Raw genomic sequence first — 22,332 nt, 5'->3', positions numbered from 1 at the left:
GCCAACAAGCGCTTATGAGTTTGCAAGAGTTGCTTAAAAAGAGTACTCACAGATCAAGCATTGCACTCGTATAACAGTGTCAGAAAAAGGATCAAAATCGATCAGGAGACCCAGAGATATTGTCTTTTTTAATCTACACATTCTTCTTCCTTTTCAAATCCTGGTGCCTACGTAGGCCTCGGAAGTCGAAGCTCAGTACTGAGGACAAATTTAACACACTAATAATTCGGGTATCGTGAGGTACGGCTCAAATACAGGTCATGCTCGGGGTCACTAGCAGTCTCCAGAAGCAGAAGCTCACTTCTCAGTCATAGCTATTTTCCTCTGTCTGTCTAGCAGATAGCAGTGTTTTCTTCAGCCTTGTGTGTCGGTGATTGGAATGCAAATACCTTTAGATTTCAGCATAACTTAGATAATGCATTGAAGTCTAAACTGCAGATTGCCTGTTCAGATTTAGGACAGTTAATAATGACCTAGTAGGGAAAAAAAACATATACACTAAGGGGAAGACAGAGATAAATTTTGCGGACCTAAAAGTTTTTCTTGAGAGTTCGGTGTTAGCTATGCGTGTGTTCACTCTTTGTATGCTAGCACTGTAATCTCCTCAGCCGAGCTTCATTAAACATGTTGTCATCCTGAGGCCTTTTTCATCACACCTGACACCTGGCTATTATTAACTGGCTTATTTCCACAACACATACAAGTAGAATGCCGGGTTGGAACTGGTTATTTACCAATGCATGATGATAAGCACTGTGTTCATCACAATAATTGAGTGGCAAATTGCTAGGTAGCTAGCGAATGGGTACAAGAAGACTGTCGCTTAAGTCCTATGCCTGTGTTATAAATGTTAATTTTCTATAAAGTTCAAATCCATAACATGTGGGTGTTTTGTGATAGCCCATCTACATTATGTACTGCTGTCATTGTCATCAGTTTATTGGCCCAGAGGAGTGAAAAATCAAGTAATGAGTCAGGAGCCATTACTGTTGGATCTTAAGCATCATCTGGTTCAGGTGTGCTAGAGCAGAGACAACTGTAAAATGGGCAGATTTGTAAAGGTTAGTCACTCTATGATCCAGGAGCAGACATGGGGGCAAAAGTTAGGATTAAGCACAGGAGCTTTATTTAAACATTTGACAAAAAATGTGCATGAATGGGATCCAGTAGACAGTGACGCAGAGCGGGCAGACAGGCGGAAAACTGGCCCAAAAAACACTGAGCAGAGCAGGCAAGCTGAGTCTCCTCTCACCAGAGCAGAACCTAAGGCGTGAGCAAAAAGGCACAAGATGTCAGTCAGGTAACTATACAGCGATAAGAAGCAAAACTAGATACAATCATAAACTGGCTGTAGCATGTGTACCACAAAGGTGAACGGACGATCTGGCAAAGACTGAGGGGGGCCGGGTTTTATAACTGGAGGGGTTGATTATTTGAATCTGTTTCAGGTGCATTGGAAACTTCAGGTGATCTAATGACTGAAACAGAGAAGGGACCGGAGCGCCACACTCAGACTGAACAGACAGACAAGTGACAGACAGAATGACAGACAGAAACAACAGGCAGGGCAAAACAGGAGAGACTGACGAGATGGCAAAGCTATATCACGACATAGGTAGGGATGCCTGGGGGTCTCGTGTTGGGAACCCAGTGTCTACACAACAGACCATAGGGTTTTATTATTGTTATTATTATTATTATTAGCAAGCTCATTTTTGTAAAATAATAAGCTTTTAAAATAATAATTATGTTCAGATGAAGGCTGTGATATGTGCCGTAGGGATAGGTATTTCAAGCAAATATACTATTTGATAGTTGCTGGGAACAATTCGACCATTCTTCTGGAAACTGTTTAGTAGTATTTATGGAATCTGCAGAATCTATACTTTAAGAGAATGCCTCAGTCTTCCCTCTAATGAAGCTAACCCATCAGAGCCTCTGACAGACAGTCGTGTTTTAGTCCCTTTTTTACTCTACTTTTTACAACTTCATTTTTACACTGTATAGTGTCCTTGAGTTTGTGAAAAGCGCTTTCAAATTTGAATTTATTTGAACTGTATGATGATTACTGTGACACTCAAAGAATTATGAATAGTTACCTCATCTTTTATAATTTTCTTGTTTAATCTTATATTCTATATACTTGTGCTCTCATTGCTGAGATGACCATTTTTCTTGTCCATCACATTGTACCACACACACACAAACTCACACATGGAGAGCAGAGGCCACAGCGGACAGAATGGCGCGTGTGTGAAAGAAAAGAAATATTCTTAGACCTATTTTCCTAATGAAACAGATAACTCCAACCCCAACGTTACACCATCAGAAGTTTCACTCTTTTGCCACTAGTTTTATTCTCTTGTTAACTTATTGTAAAAGACACTTCATTCAACAGACAAAAACAAAATAAAACTCACCAAAACCATTGTGGTTAGTCTTTCCACTGTTCAATCACCAACTCTGGTTTGGTAAAAATTAACCCTTGATTCACCAAGTTAGATTAAAAATATTCTATAATTTCCCTGCCTTTGCTGGCTTCTTTGTGCTAATAGGCATGCTGGAGGCAGAACAATGAATTTGCAAATTGACAAAAATTTCCCAAAAGACAGACAAGTTTAGTGTTGCGAGCCAAAGTGAGGCACAACTAAGCTATTATTGCAAAATAGCTGGCTACAATGCAATGCAAAGCTGTAAATAACTTCTGCTCTGCTCATATCATGTTCACCTAATTTGTTTACCTGGTTCAGCATGAGTGGATGCTTCATCTTTAACCCTTTTCTTACAAGTAAAGAATCTTCTCATGTCCATTTTCCCTCACACTGACTGACTGTGTGATCTAGCTAGCGTTTGGCACAGTATCCCAAATTGAAGAATAGACACAGAGACCTGCCAGCTAATAAGATGCAAGTATGTCCCCACATTTTCCTGTAAACCCTCTCTGATTGGTCTTGCCTCAGTTCCATTCACTGAAGATGCTGAAACTCTGTCATGTTTTTTAGTGACAAACTGCTCAAAGTTGAGCATTATTCGGGGCTAGAGACAAAATATTCGGGGCTACAGCCCTGAATGCCCAAGGCAGGCTACACCAATGGTTCAAAGGTGTGAATATCTTGAATACAATTCGTCAAACACAGTCTACATTTTCAAAAATGCAAATCACAACCATATGTTTCACATGAAAAATGTTTTTAACCATTCAGTCCTTTATTTTGACAGCTATACTCTATAGCTGTTGGAACAGTGGTATTGTTGCAGATATAGCCCACCTCAGGAAATGCAATACCAACAACTCGTGATTTCAAGCAAAAAGTAACAGTAAATAGAAAGAAATATTTGATCTGGCAAGTCCCTATTCTCCCGGTTTCTCCTCTCTTTTTTGCCATAACATGTTATACACAACACACCTGATACTAACGCTTAAGATACATGAATGTGGTCTAGAGACTGAGGAGGAGAAATCCTAAGTTGAATGGAGAAACATTGAATACATTGGGATTGAACCCTTGCAGGCGAAACCATTGCCTTTTAAGAGCAGACAGGTAAAAGATAAAATTGTCCCAAACTGCCCCATCAGTCATTAAGTCAACTCTCACCAGCACTCTTATTTTGAGGAATAAGAAGGTTGTACAAGCCTCCAAAATGGCAAGAAAGTGTTTTTGTATTGTAGAGCCCAATGATAGAAATTTAGGAAATTACAACATTCCCTAATAGTTGAGGGCGCTTTGTCAAATTACCCCTCTTGCATTTCTTGTGACCATTTTCTTTGACTTTGCCAGGTTGCCTCATCAAGATAACACATTTGCGTGGCAGATGCATTTTGCTCCAGGTCCCTCACTCTGCAGAGATACAAACACAAAGTATTTTTGAAAATCACTCTAATCACATAATTACAATAAGTGCACATACAATTTAAATGTATTATGCATTCTGAAAGTGGGTATTTACGTATTCAGAGAATACTGAAGGACAACACATTAACATTCAATGATGTGATTTTATCTATATATACTGTATGTTGGTACCTCAGCTTCTTCACTTTGCCACTTTTCCTCTCAAAGGGGAAAGCTGAAAAATCTGATTCGTTGCAACTCCTCTTCAGCCTGCTGATGGTTGAGAGGATCACAGAGTCAATGTGCTGAAAGATGCCACCTTCATGTACAAACAGCACTCTGAAGCTCTTCAAGTTGAATAGCATGATGTGCCATCACCATGTAACATATTCCTGCCTCCTGCTCAGGTATGATGAAGGTTGCTGTTGTTTCACCAGCAAGTAAAAACTGACGTATCTTTTGTGAATGTGTGAATTGGTCGCTGCAGTGCCGTCCAATCCAAATTATGTAAAAAGGAAGTCACTGTGACATCACAAACTGTAGCATAACTATCAAAAAGTGTTAATTTCCAATCCTTTGTTAAAGTAGGCATGAAATGTATGCTTATTTTGTGTACATGGTGAATTTACAAAGTTAGTTTGCACTTTAGAATATGTGGCAATATCTGCTTACCTCCAGTAACTGACACAACTGTGTTATTTTTGTTAAATGTAATTTAATGATTACGTCATTATTAAACACCCTTTTCAGATATGTGGACCATGTTTCAGATCTATCAATCTAAACAGGTATAAAGTTACTAATCTAAAGTAAATTTTGGCTATTGGTTCAGTTGGCTACACAGCAATTACAAATTGGGTGTAAATATTATTTAATAATAACTAATTTCTACATAAGAGCTAGCTGTTAGATTGTGTGGTGCAACCTCTTTTAATTTGATGCTTAGTCTCCACTTATATAATATATAACTGCAGTAATTTACCACAGTGTGAATTGGTTTATTGCTTTGCATGTGAGATGGATAGCATCGGGTTCGCAACAATATATTTAAATTACTCAGAATAGATTTTCTTCTTGTGCAGAAATTAGTGTCTACTGATTTGCAGAGGTGATATTTACTTTTGCTTTTTGGATGGAAGCAGTAAGTCATTCTAAAGCATTATGAGCAAATGGGTCCATTGATAGGGAATTCAGAACATAGTTTAGACATTTGGTGGGACAGCCTCTAAACAGTCGAAGTGTAAAGGCTTCACCGTGAATGACTGAAAGCGGAAATGAAGTGGACAACATGATGACTGGCCCATTGCACTTAAAAAGATACACAGAAAACAGAGAGCTTTTCTTTGTTTTCCTCCAGAGAGGGGAAAAGAGGGCAGGAGGTGTGTTATTCTGTGGGAGAAAGAGACAGAATGAAGAGATGGGTAGTGAGGGGAGATAAGGTTCATTAGAGGAGGTGAGCAGGAACAAAGCGTAATCTCCATTTTAACCTTACCTTTAGAGGAAGGCCGCAGTTGCTGCTGTGATAAAGGACTAGTGCAGCCCTAAGCTATGCACAGAATACTGATTAATCCCATTGTTATCAGGAGACGTCAGCTAATGCTGTGATGGGGAATCGCACTTAGCTGCTGTGGCTGAGGACATTTTTCTCTCCATCTGTCCCTTTTTCTTTCTTTCACTCTCATCCATTTTCTGGGTCCATCCGTCTCTCTCTTCATAAGGGGAGAATAAGTGCCTGGGGCCTTAGATGGTGTAAGGGGGCGTTAGTGTTTTGATAAGAATTGATATCAATCTTATAAATCTGAATTTAATGACCCAATGTGCCTGGACCATGGGCAGTTTTCATGGAATCCTCATATGGGGAATAAAGCGAAATAGGTTCTCTGAATTCACATCGACTCATTCAGACAGAGGATCGCTTGTGCATTATAAACTATGAAGATGACAACCTCATGTATTTGTGTTATCGACTTACCCCGCACCTTGGCAAATATACAGTGCAGTAACACAGAAGAAGGCACGTTTTCATGTGGAGAGCATGAGGCGACTCTAGGAAAAGGAGAAGGGGAAAGATAAAAAAGAAAGGAGAGATTACACAGAAGAAGAGTCTTTGAGCCTCAGCATGAGTTCTTACCGTCTTCCCCGTTTCCCTCCAGCTCCCCCTCCTCGTCCCTTCCCTCTTTCAGACAGTCTCTCTTGATGGATTGGTCCATCAGTTCGAAATAATTAGGATGAGCTGTAGTCTTGTCTTGCTGAATGCGGTATCACCAGGGAGCAGGGTCAAGCCTTAAAAGCAGAACTCCATCCTGCTTTCACTTTATATTCCTACGGGCAGGTTTGCACATACAATTGCATCATTCCACTTTATTATCATGCAAAGACAAGCGGATAAAGTCAAGTAGCTGATGATTTCACCTGCTACTTCATGGAAACTGTATGTGCACAGCATGTTGTAAGCTGTTCTTCACCCACATAATAGCCAGCCTCAGCTTGATCAAACATAACACTAAGACAGTTAATGCACACAATATATAACTCCTGTCAGTGTGTAAGTAATAATATTATGGCCCGAGCCTGAAGGCGTGCACATTTTCTTTTTACTCTGCCTATATTTTCATATCACAAAAATCACTCACGCTTCAGAAGATGCTCTTGCATACTGGAAGCCATCATTTGATTCTGCAGTTTGCTGATTAAACCATTTTCATGCTTACACTCCTGAAGCGTGTGCTGTTTATTGGACTTCAACATACAGTCACGATGAATAGTTACAATAGATGCATCCTGTGACTTGTGTGACTCATGGATGATGTGTTCCAGCGTTGAATCTAGAGAACAAAATGAAGGTGGTGCAAAGGATCTGTCTTGCAGATTTAGATCTCAATTGGAAGAACAAAATAAGTAGAATATGGGTTTTAAGGTGTTTGTAATATAGTTGTAATTGACTGTTTTTTGTATTCTAATAGTGGTCCATCTTAGGTCATGTTTTAAAAACTTCCAGTGTCTCTATGCTAAGGCATTCTTAAAGGAGAAATCAAGCCATTGTATTACCTTGCAGTTCTTGGTAAATTTACAGTATGCTTACAACAGGGCCCAATTAGATCTTTTGTTTAGGCTGCATATATGGCTGTAAATTCAAAGAAATCAGATTTTTCATCTTACTCGCAGCTTTAACCCAATTGATTTTAAGGAACAACCCCATAACACTGCACTAAATGAATCACACTGTCTCTGTCTGTGGCTGAAAAGAGGATGCCCATTCCTGATGATACCTATCTTAACCTGTATGGGTTGTTATTGTCAACTTGGGACGCCTCGGCCTCCCTACTGCATCTTTCGTCTTCAGCCTCCTTTATACCGATGAGCCCTGAGCCCCAGTGGACTGCCTCATCCTTCCAGATAATGGCATTTTTCCAGGACAGAGTCTGACCTTCTGCTAATACCAGTGAACAAATCAGAATTAGAATCATCATCATCATCATCATCGCCATCTCTCCCTGTTTTTCTTTTTCTTTTGTTTGGCAGGTATGTAAGGCCTTCGGAAGACATAAATAATAATTGAATACGTTTGGAATGTGTTGGTTTATGCTCTTAGATGGAAAGTCTAGCATGTCTTTCCTCGAGGGTCTCTAACAGACATTGAACTTGTGGTCACTGCCGCAACAACTCAGACAGACACCGGGGCTGTAGTTCATTCTCCACACAGATTCAATATTCAAACACGACCATCCTTCCCCCTCCTCTTTAAAAGTGGCACCTTCATGAATTTTGTCAGATAGATTGGTTGGTAACTTCAAAAATGCAAGGTGGTAGACGTGCCACAGACAATCTGGCACTGGCACTTTCCTCTTCTCCATTATTGAGATGAATGGGATTCTGGGAGCGAATGAGAAGTGCAGAGTGGTGTGGGGCTACGGTGTGTGGATTGTTGGGTTTGTGTTTTTGAGCTTTTTTGACCAAAACAGAGGAATGAGAGGCAGGCACATAAAAGAAAAAGTGTGTGTGGTTTTTGTGTGAGCAAATGTGTGTGTCAGTGCCTGGATGTTTGCTGAGCCTTTCATGTTCATTGCATGGTGCCTTGTCCATGTCAGGCTTCACATAATGATCAAACTCTGAGCCTGAGTGGCTCAGCTGGCTGGGGAGGATAGGGTAGCAAGGCTGCAAATAAAAAAAATGACTGGTCACCTTTTTCATGGCTGTTGTGCTTGAATGTCCCATGGTTTTGCACCAGGCGCACACCCTGATCATGCACGGGATTTAACACACAGCGCCTCTTCCCTTAAATACTCTCTTCCCCACTCCATCTTTCTCCAAAGTGTATTTACACTCTGGGAAGAAAAAAGAACATGAAAAAGTTACATCCCAGGGCCTTAGAGTACAATTTTGTATGCAAACAACATAATGGTTTCATGACTTCTGTTTGATCTGTGACATGTGTGTCCATCTTGCTTGTTATAATTCACCCCTAAGAAGTAACTTTAAGGAGGTGTTTCATACTAACTATAAGAAACATGTTCTGTTACCAATTCTTCTCCTTGTAGGAAGATGGATTTCCATCCGCTGAACGCAAACCCATTTTCAATTACACAAAAAAAAACTCACGCACAGCGCATATGCCCGTGCTTGTTTGTGTTCTTGTAAAAGAAAGGGATTGTTCTAAAATGCAATCCAATCTTTGAACAAATGGAAAAAAGTTACTACATCCCAAGTTTGAAAACACATTCTGGTTAGTGTAAGTAGAGCAAAATTGCTCTGTGTTTTACATGACATCCTGATAAGGGAAGGTATGCCATCATCTTTCATAACAGAGAAAAAATATTTAGCTTCACTGTTATCTGAAGGTTTGAATGTTTTATGAGTGCAACAGGAGGATAGTGCCAGGCCACGTTGCGTACCCTGGAATGGATTTAATGGAGGCTGATACAGACAGTGAATCACTTTTGTACACACACCGCTAGATGAAATTGGGTATTGCCAACATGTTAAAGTCAGTCTGTATCACCATGAAATATATTCAGCCCCAAAACTCTGGCTTCAAATGATGAACAAATCAAAAATATTAAAACCAGTGTTGTGATTCAAAGTAATAAATGTGCCCAATTGCTCCTCATTCTCTGTTTCCTGACATTAAAAATGCTTGCTTTCCATCATGCTGTGCACATGTCACATGTCACATTCAAATCAAATTAGGCTGAGAAAAAAAAGCTCATAATCCAAACCACACCATCTTGACATATGCCTTTCAATGTCTTATAGTTCTGCCTCTGACTGAAAACCTGTCTGCAATCCGCATCCCCTTCACTATTTCAAATACATCGACCATCTCCGTCACGAGGTTTCCCGTCGTTTCCCAGTGTTTACAGCATGTAACATTGCGGGACACGCAGGTGTGCCTCATTCCAAGGTTGGTAAACACGAATCAAAGCTGCTTTTGGTGATGGATCCTTGGGGTAGGGGCAGGGAGACTGGATGATGTGTGTGTCTGTGTTAGATTGGGCCTTGATCTCAGGCTGTATAGCCAGGGGAGATCACTGGATGGATGGGTGAGACAGCATTGCTTCAGGGGTGGACAGGCAGGTGTGTGTTTAATGTATTTATGAATGTCTAACCATGTGTGAATGGGGTATGTCCATGAAATGAACTTGTAGCATGAACTGTGCATGTTAGAGATGACGAGTGTTTCATGTATGTGCCTGCCCAACCCAATCTTCTAAAAAATGTGTTTATTTCAGACTAATTTGTTTTGCCAATTACATTTTCCAGTAAATGAAGTGCTATGTTTTTGTACTGAACACAAGTTGTAGGGATAGTGAGCGAACAAAGTGCAGGACCCCTCTCAAGTCAAAGATTTTGACTTGTCAAAGCAGGAAAAACACAGGTGTAACGAATAACATTAACGATGGCTGCATTCCATTAAGGTGAGCCACTTCCAGGGATCCGGTATAATGTATTCACACTTACTGAAATGGCTTACTGGGACACACACACAGGATCTGTTGGGGGTTTCCAATGATTTTTGGTATGTTAATCATATAAATTCCTCTTGCTTCAAGTCTGCAACCAAGCGCGCTCAGTGTTTGAACATTAAAAATACAAGTTATATTTATGCACTGGTTGCTACAAGTGGATATTGTAAGAAAAACAAATTAAATGTGTATTTTGCATATATGTTCAGTATTGCGTTCAATAGAAAATGTTACCTCATTGTTGATAACAAATCTAAGTGTACAGCCACGCTTGCAGCTCTCACAAAGACAATGTTACCATGCTGCTGTGTAGCATCTTAGCTTACCTTGTTGTCATGGTAATATTTGCTAATTAGCACTAAAAGCTTTGCAGGAATTTGGTCATAAACCAAAATACTACACACAAATGTCCTGAGGGAGACATGAATGTGTGTACCAAATTACACAGCAATCCATCCAGGAGTTGTTGAGATATTTCAGTCTGGACCGACGGACTGAAATATCTCGGTGGTGGAACGACAGACAGACCGATGCATTACGACAGACATTGCCATCCCTAGAGCAAGCCACTAACACAGCTGCTATTACTTTTCTTTCAGCTGGCTGAAATGTAATTGCTCTATTGTGCACGTTTTGTATTAAACAGTTTCTGGATTCAGGCTCTATATAATGTTTGGAGACAGGCTAAGTGAAGTAATAGCAGGAGAAAAAATGTCAGGGCCAACCTTCCACTGCCGCAGTTATAGACGAGTAGTTTTTAAGGTACAAGACCAAGTAAGTGAGCTGTAGACAGACCTATGGATTAAGTTATGTTTTCCATTTATGATTTGCACTGAGGATGCAGTCATGAATCTTGTTATTTAAATGCAAACAGACAGTGTGAGAGTAATGTGAGGAGACACGAGGTTTAGGAGCATGTGGCTCAGAAGTCTGTCCCTTTAAGCCCTATGAGACATACTGGGACCAGTTCCAATTGAAACTTCAAATCCATCTTTTCTCTTTGGTTTCTAATTAGCAGTTAACAGATGATGCATACGGGAGACAGAAGGAAGAAAGCACGTAGTGGTGTACAGCACAGCCTCTGGTGACTGATATCAACCCCTTATGCCACCCAGTTCTTGTGATTTTGAGATTTTTCAGGTGAGTGATTTGCCTTTTCCTTTGCACCCCTCAGTTCGGGGGCTGGGCTGATCTCAGTTAAACTCTTAATAAGCCCCATTTCACGGCATGCAGCCAAGAGATTAGATCTGACAGGGCAGGCGTGGGCTAGTACTGAGACTACAGATCTGCAGGCTAAGCTCTGGATTGGAAACGTTCCAAAGCCTGGTGCAGCTTCTTGGGTGGAGAGCTCCTCACTGCATGATGATACCTGAAGCATGATTGCGAGAAATTCCACGCTCCCTATTGACCAACCCACCCGCTACACAGCACTCTCATACAACCTTTACTCTCCTCTCAAGAGACACAGTTATAGCTGGAAGTTTTACGGAAAAAGGTAACGAGCCCCTCTGCCAGATGCTGGTAGAGTTTTCTACTGCTGACCTATCCCACCTTTCACTCTGGAGGTGCCCTACATACATCACATGAAGTGTGAGCTGTTAGTTTGAGCTACAGCAGCATATGAATCGTACTCCATATGAAGCTAAAGATGTGTTCTCACAGCCTGAGGCACAGGCAGGTGAACTCAGCTTTTCATATGGCTTAGGGGGGGGAGGCTTATTAGGCTCTGAGCAGGAAACACATTATCCACAGTGGACCGAGGCCACTGAGAGATGATCTCCATTATGAAAGCCTTTAATTCCACTGGTGTGAGTAGTAAGGTGGGAGTGGAAATGTGGAAAAATGCTTCAGGAGAGAAGCTGCAACCTGGCTGCTTGGCTCATGCATGGGTGGGTGATATCTTCAAGGCCTCCATACCCCTGAGTGGCATTCAAGAAAAAAATGTAAATTCTCTAGTACGTTCCGTGAGCACTATTTTATTAATAATTACATCGCAAATGGCCGACCATCTGACATCACTGACTTTTCTCTATCTCTCTTTCCCTGTTGCTCTCTTTCCATTACATTCATCAAATTAATCAAATGTACCCTCAGGGCGTTCATTGCAAATAGATTCAAGAGGAGGTTCATAAGGAAACTCAAGGCCTGCAAATGAATAGATTTGAAAAGCACTGTTAAATAAAATGACCAATACTTTCTACTGTACTTTCGCTGATTTCACTGGCTAAAACATTTTTTTAAAAGCTTGATTGAATTCATGCTACAGCACATCCACAGTAGATAGTCATAGACTGAAACTAAAAAAGATGCACAAGTCACTTCATATAGGTGCAGTTACAGGATATGATCTATATTAGCTTTTGCAGAATTTCTCAAAGAAAACTGGTAAATTTAAAAAAATCTAGGCATTTCAACCATAAACACTAATGTAACATCATCCACCCAACCTGTGAATTGTTGGCTCTACAGCATTGCAAATCTTTTTCCCCCTCACCATGCACCTGTTATTTATTTACACTGTTTTATATTATTGTTGCGCTCTTCAACAGGGTGAATCATAGTCATTTTCCCTCCTGTCAAACCTTATTGTAAACCTCATATATTGAAAATATCAATCTTTTGTAAATATGGACTAGACCTGCATCACCCATTTCAACAATGTGTACATACTACCCCTTTGAGGTCAAAATGTGTAACTGCAGACAGGCTGAACTTTAGATAAATAGATCATATCTCAATATTATTAATACTCTAAGTATGATTACATACATAATCATGTTATATACTATTTTCCTGTGCAATATAGCTGATGGTATCATATTATTATATATATATATATATATATATATATATTATAATCTGCTGACTTTACTGCTACTAGTCACACCACTATGTCACTTTGCTTGAGACGGTATTGCTGGTTCATGTACAACACTTGTCGTGGGTACTGTATGTGTACTGCTATTTCCTTTAAGTTTTATTTAATTGTTCTTGTTTATACGTATATATTTCACACGATCAGATGTCCCTCTTGGATGCAATGAATGCTGGATGTCTGGACATCTGCAGCGGAATTTTTTAGTCTGCAACCCCCCACCCCCCTTCTATTTTTGAGCAGGGGGGGGGGGTTTGTTCGCATGTTGGCTTAACATTTATTTTGAGGAGCAGAGCAATCTTTATTTGATGGGCGTTTTTTCTTGCTCTGAAGACTTAACCTGAACCGTTTTTGAACTGAACTGCTTGCTGAATTGAACTGAACTGCTTGCTGAATTGAAATGACCTGAACCCTGAGGGGAAATTTGAGTTGTGTTTATTGATTTGTGGTACGCTTTTGTTAATATACACTGCCTTTGTTGAATTTTTATAATTGAGTTGTGGTTTTCATTATTGTTCATTGGTTTCACTCAACGTGAGGGTCCATAACATCGTATATGTACCCTTTGTGTCACTTGATGGGTAAAATATATTATTCTGTGTAAAATCATAAAACTCTTATGTGTCAGGAGAGAAACCTGACTGTCACCCCAAAAGAAACCCTTAAGTCAAACTGTCACAATATGAGACTGCTGAGGCGTCCACAGAGCTCTTTGTTTGTTCCACTGCAAGTGGAGCTGAAAAATAATAAATGAGCTCAGTATTTCAAACAGATCACTCTCATCCTTATTTGGAATCTGCAGATAAAACGAAACCTGAATTTTCCTATGTACTTGAAGGATCATGATAATATGATAAATTACATGAAAACTTTAATGGTTAAAATCTCCATTTGGCAAAATGAGATTTTAGACTGTCATTTACCTTGAATGTGCAAAAATAAATTGATAGTGTGAAGGAATAATTTATGGGTACTGTGACGCAGGATTCCCCAGGTCATGATAGGGTCAGTTGCTCAGCTAAAGTAAGCCAAAGTGACAGGCAGTGACTCTCCAAAGCTGACTCTGTATCTCCTCTCTGCTTGTCGACTGACTGATGCCGCTGAGTTGAAAATGATACACTGTCATACATTTGTTAGGCAACCCAAGGTGGACATTCTCTTTATTTTGTTTCATTACAGACAGACCGACTCTATGTAGAATGTGTTGCATGTGGCTTAAATGTCTTGATTTAAACCAATAGACTCTTCACACATGTTGATTTCATCTGTATTTACAACTATAAAAGGACAAGAGCTATTATAGTTAAAACTGTTTAATTGGGCGGTGACATAGTGAATCTCTGTAGATATAGGAAGGATAAATATCCCCAGACAGGAAGTATTTCTCAGATTGGGTGTTCTGTGTTCACACATTTTGTGCTGACACTGTGTCTCCTCGGCCGTGCTCAATAAACCATGCTATCTTAAGTTTTCATCAGTCTCTGAAACTTCTTTATTGCACCTGTACCTGGCTCATATTTTCATTAACAAAAAGATTTGACTAAATGTGTATACATCATAATGAAACTGGGGAACAAAAATTGTCATACTGAAAAACTGCCAATACAAGGGTTAACATGTGACAGTAATTTACAGCAAATATACAGCATATTGTTTGCTACTGGCGCTTAATACACCATCAGACATGGTTGACTTTTCATAGCAAGTATAGCAGAGGTGTCACCGATAACATTAATAGCTCCCTTCCATTGAAGTGTTCCAGTATGTTTTGCAAGGGATCGTTAGTGTTATTTATTACATGTTATTGCGTTTCCTGCTATGACATATCAAAATATCTGCTTTGAAAAATTCCTAATAGTGATCAAAATCAAGGTTACTTCAAATAAAACATTTCCAATTATAAATTCACCCAAAGCTATTTCTTAGGCCTGCTGTCTAATTTTAGGGTATCCTACTTGTAACGTATAAGCTTTGCATGAGAGTTGAAATAATGCCTGATCAAAAACTTGACTGCTTGAATTGAGTGTAAGTAAGGACATAGTTCTGCAAACATGACTCGAGGATTATATTGTTTGTAATCTCTGTGCTGAGAGGCACATCTTAGAGAATGTGTATCACTTGTTTGTCTAACCTGTAGATATGAAGAGCTCTCAGGTGCCGCATCAAATTGAATTCCTCCCTCGCTTGATGTGAGTTCATTTAAGCTCCCCAGCTTTGCATTCCTAAGAAATACTTCATCACAACAACACGATACGCTAGACATGATCCTCAGTCACCCCCGTCCCCCGCTCCACCCTTTTCTCCTGAAACTTCCTGTGATGCAAATTTCCATCCAGACATAAACACAGAGAGACACGCTCATCACTCCAAAACACAGAAGCAAACATTGTGCTGGCGGCATAAGAATGAAGGAAAGAGACGGAGAAGATAAAAAGAAAGAGATTTTAAGTAGGCCCACTGGCCAAATGCTGACTAAAAAGGCATGGTTGTACTTTACACAGATATGTAACGATAGATGAGGTGTGTCCAAGATGTCATCATCGAGAAAACATCACATCACAATTTCAAAAGGCAGTGGAGGCCTGTTTTATGAAAGTTTTTTATATAAAGTACAGAGTTGTAAAATGATTTCACTTCTTCTGAAGCCAACTCACCTCCACAGTTTGTGCTGCCGTGACTATATTTCCTTCAAAGGCATCAAAGGAGATGAAATGAAACCTCTGAGATTTCCTTTAAAGAGATAATTAGTCCTTTCCTCTTCCTCATGAGCTGCTCACCCAGAGTCACTGCTTGCTGTTGTCTCGTAACCAACAAGGGGGGAAAAAACTCTGCATGGACCCTCTTCTACAACTAGGGACCGTGATAGCGAATCATCACCATCATCATCTCGCTGCTTGCCAGCAACATATAGCAAGACGTACTGTAAGTAGCGTCAGTAAGATATATCATCAGATTGTGTAATCAGACTACTCACATAAACAGAGTAATGTGTTTTGCTTATGTGAAATGTTATTTTGGTTAGTTTCAATGATTAAATATTATGTTAATTATGTTACATTATGCTAATATGCAACAGCCAGGAAGTGCTCCTATTTTGTTTTCTCTAAATGTCAGTACCATGTTGGTAGATTGTAACATTATATGAAGAGGATCAAGAAGAATAAGATTACAACATTTTGTCCTCAGAGAAACAGAGAGTTGTCAGCAGTTGCAAGTTTTGGAAATTTGATTTGATCTTGACAGCTGGGCAGAGATCTTAGAAAGACAAGTCACATAGTCAAATGCTACAGAGTGAGATGACCACATGTGTACAGAAAATAACTCTTAAATCCTGAAAAAATCCCTTTATTGAAAACATTTTAAGCTAATACTCCTTGCAGCAATTGCAAGAGGTGAGCCGTGGGTAGGTGTGGCAGTAATCTACTGTACAATGAGTACAGTTTTTACAAGGGTGTGGATAGGGCAATAATGATAAAGTAAGAACTCAGTCCACAAGGTGGTGCTAATGTACCTGGAGCTGTTTGTAAACCAACACCAGAAGAAAGTGTCTGTGGGTGTATTTGTGGATTGTTGGATTGTAGATTGAAAAGATTTTATACAGCTGTTCCAATATTTATAGACAAAATTTTAAAAAGTACTGCATTCACTATACACAAATTAGGTGACATGTACACAGTGGAGAGGATTATAATGTAAATTAGTCATTAACGTTGAACTGTGCTAAGGAGAATTAGATAGCTGATGTAGCGTGTGCTAATGAAATGTTTATTATTGTACGATGCATACAACTATGCCCAGTCAGCATGGGTCTACAAGACACCTTAAATTCATAGAAGCCAGGGCCAGAGTGATGCGTGTACATTTCCAAACAACAGAGAAAGTCCAAAAAATAGAGAAGCAACATAAGCATCTTTCACAATCAAATATTCATGCAATCATTGTCTACAACAAAATTAATTTCAAAAAATCTATTTCAAAAACATACTATCTAGTACTGGAGAAATCTGAATAAATACTAATTAAATAATCCATCTTGCCTTCTTTTAATCAACCATTCCAGTTTTTGCTCGTCTGTAGGCGTACACCAGAATATTTCAGTTTTATCAAATTGTTTCATGAAAATTAACTCTCTTAAATGATCAAAATTTGTACCATACAAATGAACACTCACTTTCCATTTAACCCAAATCACACAGCTCACACAATCTGTTTCACCTCCCGAATATTTTTTTTAAATCAACCAACCTCAATGGCCAGAGGAAGAATACCAGCTCTGCAACTAAAGATCTTTTAAAGATCTAATTTACCAATAAGTTCCATTATGAAGCAAGACAACACATATTAGAAGGAAACTGTCTGGAAATGTTGTCTTTGTGTTGTAAGGAGGGTCACTGTCCAAACGCTCAGATGAGGTGATCACCTTAGGGTGAATACAAGTGTCCAGACAATAAGGAGATTATTATATAATCCACAGCAGCATTCCTCTTGATGATACAGTGGTGGAATGTAACTCAGTACTTTTACTCAAGTAGGCTTCTGTATGTGAGGATCACTGCAATCAGCTCAAACAGAAAGCCACATGGATAGGTCACCACTGCAGTACTGACAGAACACATCCACCTTCAAGCCACACAGGAGCAGACACAGTCCAAATTCGAGATACTTATACGAGGTACTATACTTAAACAATTCTCAATTTGTCTGACAGCTTTAGCTAGTAATTATTCTCATTCTTAAGCTAAACAAACATGTAACACACACAAACGCCCCAGAATAGTTGCACTAATGCATCATCACAAAGCTGAAAACCGTCCTGTTTTTCTGAGCTCATGAAAAGTTGACCTTTTAAGAGGTTTGTGTCCCATTAGCATTAAAATACAACACATTAATGAGGCAGGAATATTAATCAAAAGGCATCATATATGATAGGAAAACACTGACAGGGAACATTTTTCTGCAAAATGAGTACTTTTATTTTTGATCCTTTGAATACATTTTGCTGATAATACTTACATATGCAGGACTTACTTAGTATTATACTTAGTACAGTGTGGCGGTCTTTACTACAGGACATGCACCCTGAGATAACTTCCTGGATTAACATATTTTTTATTTTAACCCAAACCATGATGTTTCCTAAACCAATTTTTTGTGCCTTAAGCTTACCAACTCATTATTGTGCTAAACCTAACAAAGTCATTTTAGCTTACCAAGTCGTTTAGGTGCTTAAACCAGGTCTTTAATAATACCTTAACCTTACCAAACTGCAACCGTTTAGAGGGCGTATCGTGTAGTACCGTGGATCCGCAGATAGACCTACTTGGAGTCCGCAAGTCTCGAGGGTGGACATTTGGATTCAGCCAAAAAAAGTCTTGGAGTTTTTAATATACGCCACGGATGTCAAAGTTCATCAGTTCGCCTCTCAAAATGGCGGCTGAACCAACACGAGAGTGGAGTGAGGAGCAGCTCAAAAGTGATGATTTGCCTAAAAAAGACCTTATAAAGTTCATTCAGGACAATGCAGCCCACTCGGTATGTTTATCATCTTAGGCTCCTTGTGGTTATAGTCTGAATATTTGTAGGTTAAAGCGTTAATTCTCTCTGGGAACCGCAGCATGCTGCGTGGTTAGCTAAGGCTGTTGTGTTGTAGCATGTAGCTAGGCAGAATGTACAACAATGCAGGGCAACGTCAATATTTATAAAGAACGCTGCACCATTACATATAAGTCACAGCTTATTATATTTGACCAGGAGCAGAAACGGCTGCGTTTCCGTTTTGAGGTGATTTTGTGACGTTACAGCCATGCCCAAAACACTGATTTGCACAAGAGGACCGTAAACGTAACAAAGCTATCATCTGTTAACTCTCTCCCTCTAATTTTCCCTTTCAGTTCCTCAATGAGCACAAGCTGCTGGGAAACATAAAAAATGTTGCCAAAACAGCAAAGAAAGAACAACTGATTATTGCCTATAATCAGCTCTTTCAGAGCAAAGTAAGTGATGATAATTAGTCTTGATATTGCACATAGTGACGCTGCATCTGTGGGGTTGATGTGAACAGTCTGAGCTGTCTGACAAAAACATTCAACCATGAATATGTGTGCATTTCATGCTTTTTTTGCAGAGGTTTAAAGGCACAGAACCAGTCGAGGAAGTGACTGAGCAGGTTAGAGTTGTGAAAATTGAAGATAAGCCCAAAGAAGCCAAGGCAGAGGCTGTGGATGAGGTACTGGTCCCTGGTGCTGTGTAGGTGATCCTGTTATTTCATTTTTTGCTTTGCACATTTACAATATTATGATCTGCTCCTGCATTGATTTTCTTAGGGTCCGCCAAAGTATACCAAGTCAGTGCTGAAGAAAGGTGACAAGACAAACTTTCCAAAGAAAGGCGAGACCGTGAGCTGCTGGTACACTGGCACCTTGGAAGATGGGACTGTGTTCGACACCAATATTCCTGCATGTAAGATCGACCTGCACCGTAAAGTGATACACCCAAAGTATTGTCTTTTAAGTATCAAGTTGTAACCCCCTGTAGACTCTAAATTTAAAAATATATATATATATTTGAGTGTCGGTGATTTTTTTTTTTATATCACCACCCAATTAAACAGTTTTAACTATAATAGCTGTTGTCCTTTATAGTTATAAATACAGATGAAATCAATATCCTGTGATAAAGTGTGTCTTGGGTTTAAACCATCACTGTTGTCTCTCTGCAGTGGCAAGAAAGAAGAGGCAAACTAAACCACTGAGCTTCAAAGTTGGATTGGGCAGAGTCATCAGAGGAGTAAGTAATCCTGACGTTTGTTCCTCAGTGTGACACTTCTCCCCATTGCGCATCATCAACAATAAACCTTTACTTTCACAGTGGGATGAGGGACTTCTAACAATGAGCAAGGGTGAAACCGCTCGATTCGAAATTGAACCAGAGTGGGCCTATGGAAAGAAGGGTCTCCCTGACTCCAAGTATCCTTTTCTTTAGCTCAGTTTGTGCATGTCATGTAAATATGTATGTGTTTTAAAAAGTAATGTGATACTCTGATTTCAGTTGTCTATATCGCTCTTGTCAAAGCCACCAGACTCCCTTTACAAAAAACGTAATGTTACCTCGCAGAAAGCGAGTGTTTTTAAATGGTTAAAAACACCAAAGTCACACAATTACACAAACAAACTCACTGATCGAGGCAGCAGTAGACCAGAGAGGTAAAATTACAGTTTTGCCCGTGCACTCATTATGCATGAAAATGTGTTTTGAGGGAGTGGCTTTGGGAGGGAAGCCTGAAAGGAGGGTGTGGGATTTTTTCAGTTGGATGCTTTCAAGCGCTAGCAGTCCCTTGCAAGTTCTCCAATGTTGCCTGACCTAGCTTTAACTGTGCTGCTAACTATAATTTGATTTGATGAAAAAAAAATTACATTCATTTTGCATTGACAACTGTCTTTTCCTTAACTCCAGCTCTACCAGAATTCCACCCAATGCAAAGCTGATTTTTGAGGTCGAGCTGGTGGCCGTGGATTAACTGACACGTTGTCCAGCATGCACTATATTTCAAGGCTTGAAGGGAAAGAAATACTCAATGGCCTTGCTGTAAAGAATCAAGTTAAAATTACAGGTGGACTGCGTTGTCCTGTTTCTATTTTGTCTCATTTATCATCACAATTCAAGTAACGACCAGTTATATCGTTTAAGTTTTGGCCAAAATATGATGGCTTGTCAATAATGTACATATGAGACACCCTGAAACCTTATTCTGCATTTTGTTTTGTTCTTTTGCATGTAAAATGTAAATGATAAATAAACCTGTTTCAGAGACAAAATTATTAGTATGGAATGATTTACTTTCTGGTTTTCATTTTATCAACAATGACCAAATATTTTACACGTACATATGCACAGAGGTGACACAGTTAAGGAACACAGTAAGGAGTTATGTCACCACCAGCCTCAAACAGCTTCAGTGCTCCTTGCCATATTTGTGGAACTCTATTGGAGGAATAAACACCATTCCTCCATGATCTCCCCTAATTTCGTATACCACCTTCAGGTAATTTCAGTGAGAAATCTCTCTTTTGCAAGAGATACCTGAGAAGATAGACAAACATAACAGGAGAGACAGTCGTAGACTGATTTGAAGATGAAAGTATATCATTTGGTCTTGTGAAACTCTGGAGACTGAAGGCTAGCATTTTATTCTCATCCTTTTCATACTTTGAAGGCTTCTGCATTTGATATTTCTCCACTATTTTATTCCAGTTCTTCCTTTAATTAGTCCCATCTGTTGGTAAAGTAATTTGTTTAACATGCATGGCATTGGTAGAGGAAGACACCAGTTTACACCCCATTAAGTTCAACATCAAGTATATTTTGTATTTTAATTTTGGTAAAAAGCTACTACAGTCATTGACACTAGTCTGACTTTGTTTTTACTGGTACAATCAAAAGTCACTTGTCCTTCCATTAAAATGCTATTTACAGCAGATGACACCAATTTAAATAAGGCAAGAACTGCACATTGAGTTTAGACCTGTCACCTGATGGGATACAGTGCCTTGCGAAAGTATTCGGCCCCCTTGAACTTTACGACCTTTTGCCACATTGCAGGCTTCAAAGAAAGATATAAAAAACTAATTTTTTGTGAAGAACCAACAACAAGTGGGACACAATCATGAAGTGGAACAAAATTTATTGGATATTTCAAACTTTAACAAAAAAAAAACTGAAAAATTGGGCGTGCAAAATTATTCAGCCCCCTTAAGTTAATACTTTGTAGCGCCACCTTTTGCTGCGATTACAGCTGTAAGTCGCTTGGGGTACGTCTATCAGTTTTGCACATCGAGAGACTGAAATTTTTGCCCATTCCTCCTTGCAAAACAGCTCGAGCTCAGTGAGGTTGGATGGAGAGCGTTTGTGAACAGCAGTTTTCAGTTCTTTCCACAGATTCTCGATTGGATTCAGGTCTGGACTTTGACTTGGCCATTCTAACACCTGGATATGTTTATTTGTGAACCATTCCAGTGTAGATTTTGCTTTATGTTTTGGATCATTGTCTTGTTGGAAGACAAATCTCCGTCCCAGTCTCAGGTCTTTTGCGGACTCCATCAGGTTTTCTTCCAGAATGGTCCTGTATTTGGCTCCATCCATCTTCCCATCAATTTTAACCATCTTCCCTGTCCCTGCTGAAGAAAAGCAGGCCCAAACCATGATGCTGCCACCACCATGTTTGACAGTGGGGATGGTGTGTTCAGGGTGATGAGCTGTGTTGCCTTTACGCCAAACGTTTTGCATTGTTGCCAAAAAGTTCGATTTTGGTTTCATCTGACCAGAGCACTTTCTTCCACATGTTTGGTGTGTCTCCCAGGTGGCTTGTGGCAAACTTTAAATGAGACTTTTTATGGATATCTTTAAGAAATGGCTTTCTTCTTGCCACTCTTCCATAAAGGCCAGATTTGTGCAGTATACGACTGATAGTTGTCCTATGTACAGAGTCTCCCACCTCAGCTGTAGATCTCTGCAGTTCATCCAGAGTGATCATGGGCCTCTTGGCTGCATCTCTGATCAGTCTTCTCCTTGTATGAGCTGAAAGTTTAGAGGGACGGCCGGGTCTTTGTAGATTTGCAGTGGTCTGATACTCCTTCCATTTCAATATTATCGCTTGCACAGTGCT

The 22,332-nt window shown here is 39.6% G+C and overlaps 1 protein-coding gene across 2 annotated transcripts; it reads left to right on the top strand.

Annotated features, from left to right (window-relative positions):
- Positions 1 to 10,885: 10,885 nt before the first annotated feature.
- fkbp3 (FKBP prolyl isomerase 3) lies at positions 10,886 to 20,488 on the top strand. Of its 2 annotated transcripts, none has more exons than XM_038727304.1 (7): positions 10,886 to 10,936; positions 18,563 to 18,664; positions 18,796 to 18,897; positions 18,995 to 19,130; positions 19,390 to 19,457; positions 19,539 to 19,636; positions 20,133 to 20,488. In XM_038727304.1, the coding sequence occupies exons 1-7, from the start codon at positions 10,901 to 10,903 to the stop codon at positions 20,185 to 20,187; spliced, it is 597 nt and encodes a 198-aa protein (XP_038583232.1). In that variant the 5' UTR covers positions 10,886 to 10,900; the 3' UTR covers positions 20,188 to 20,488. The 2 variants fall into 2 exon arrangements, with proteins under 2 accessions (XP_038583232.1, XP_038583231.1); XM_038727303.1 differs by lacking the exon at positions 10,886 to 10,936 and adding an exon at positions 18,045 to 18,203.
- Positions 20,489 to 22,332: the final 1,844 nt, after the last annotated feature.

This window comes from Micropterus salmoides, unplaced genomic scaffold (genome assembly GCF_014851395.1).
Source record: "Micropterus salmoides isolate LMB-PRFRI ecotype aquatic unplaced genomic scaffold, ASM1485139v1 Ms_hic_scaffold_18, whole genome shotgun sequence".
Taxonomy (NCBI): domain Eukaryota; kingdom Metazoa; phylum Chordata; class Actinopteri; order Centrarchiformes; family Centrarchidae; genus Micropterus; species Micropterus salmoides.
This window is presented reverse-complemented; position numbering and strand designations above follow the sequence as displayed.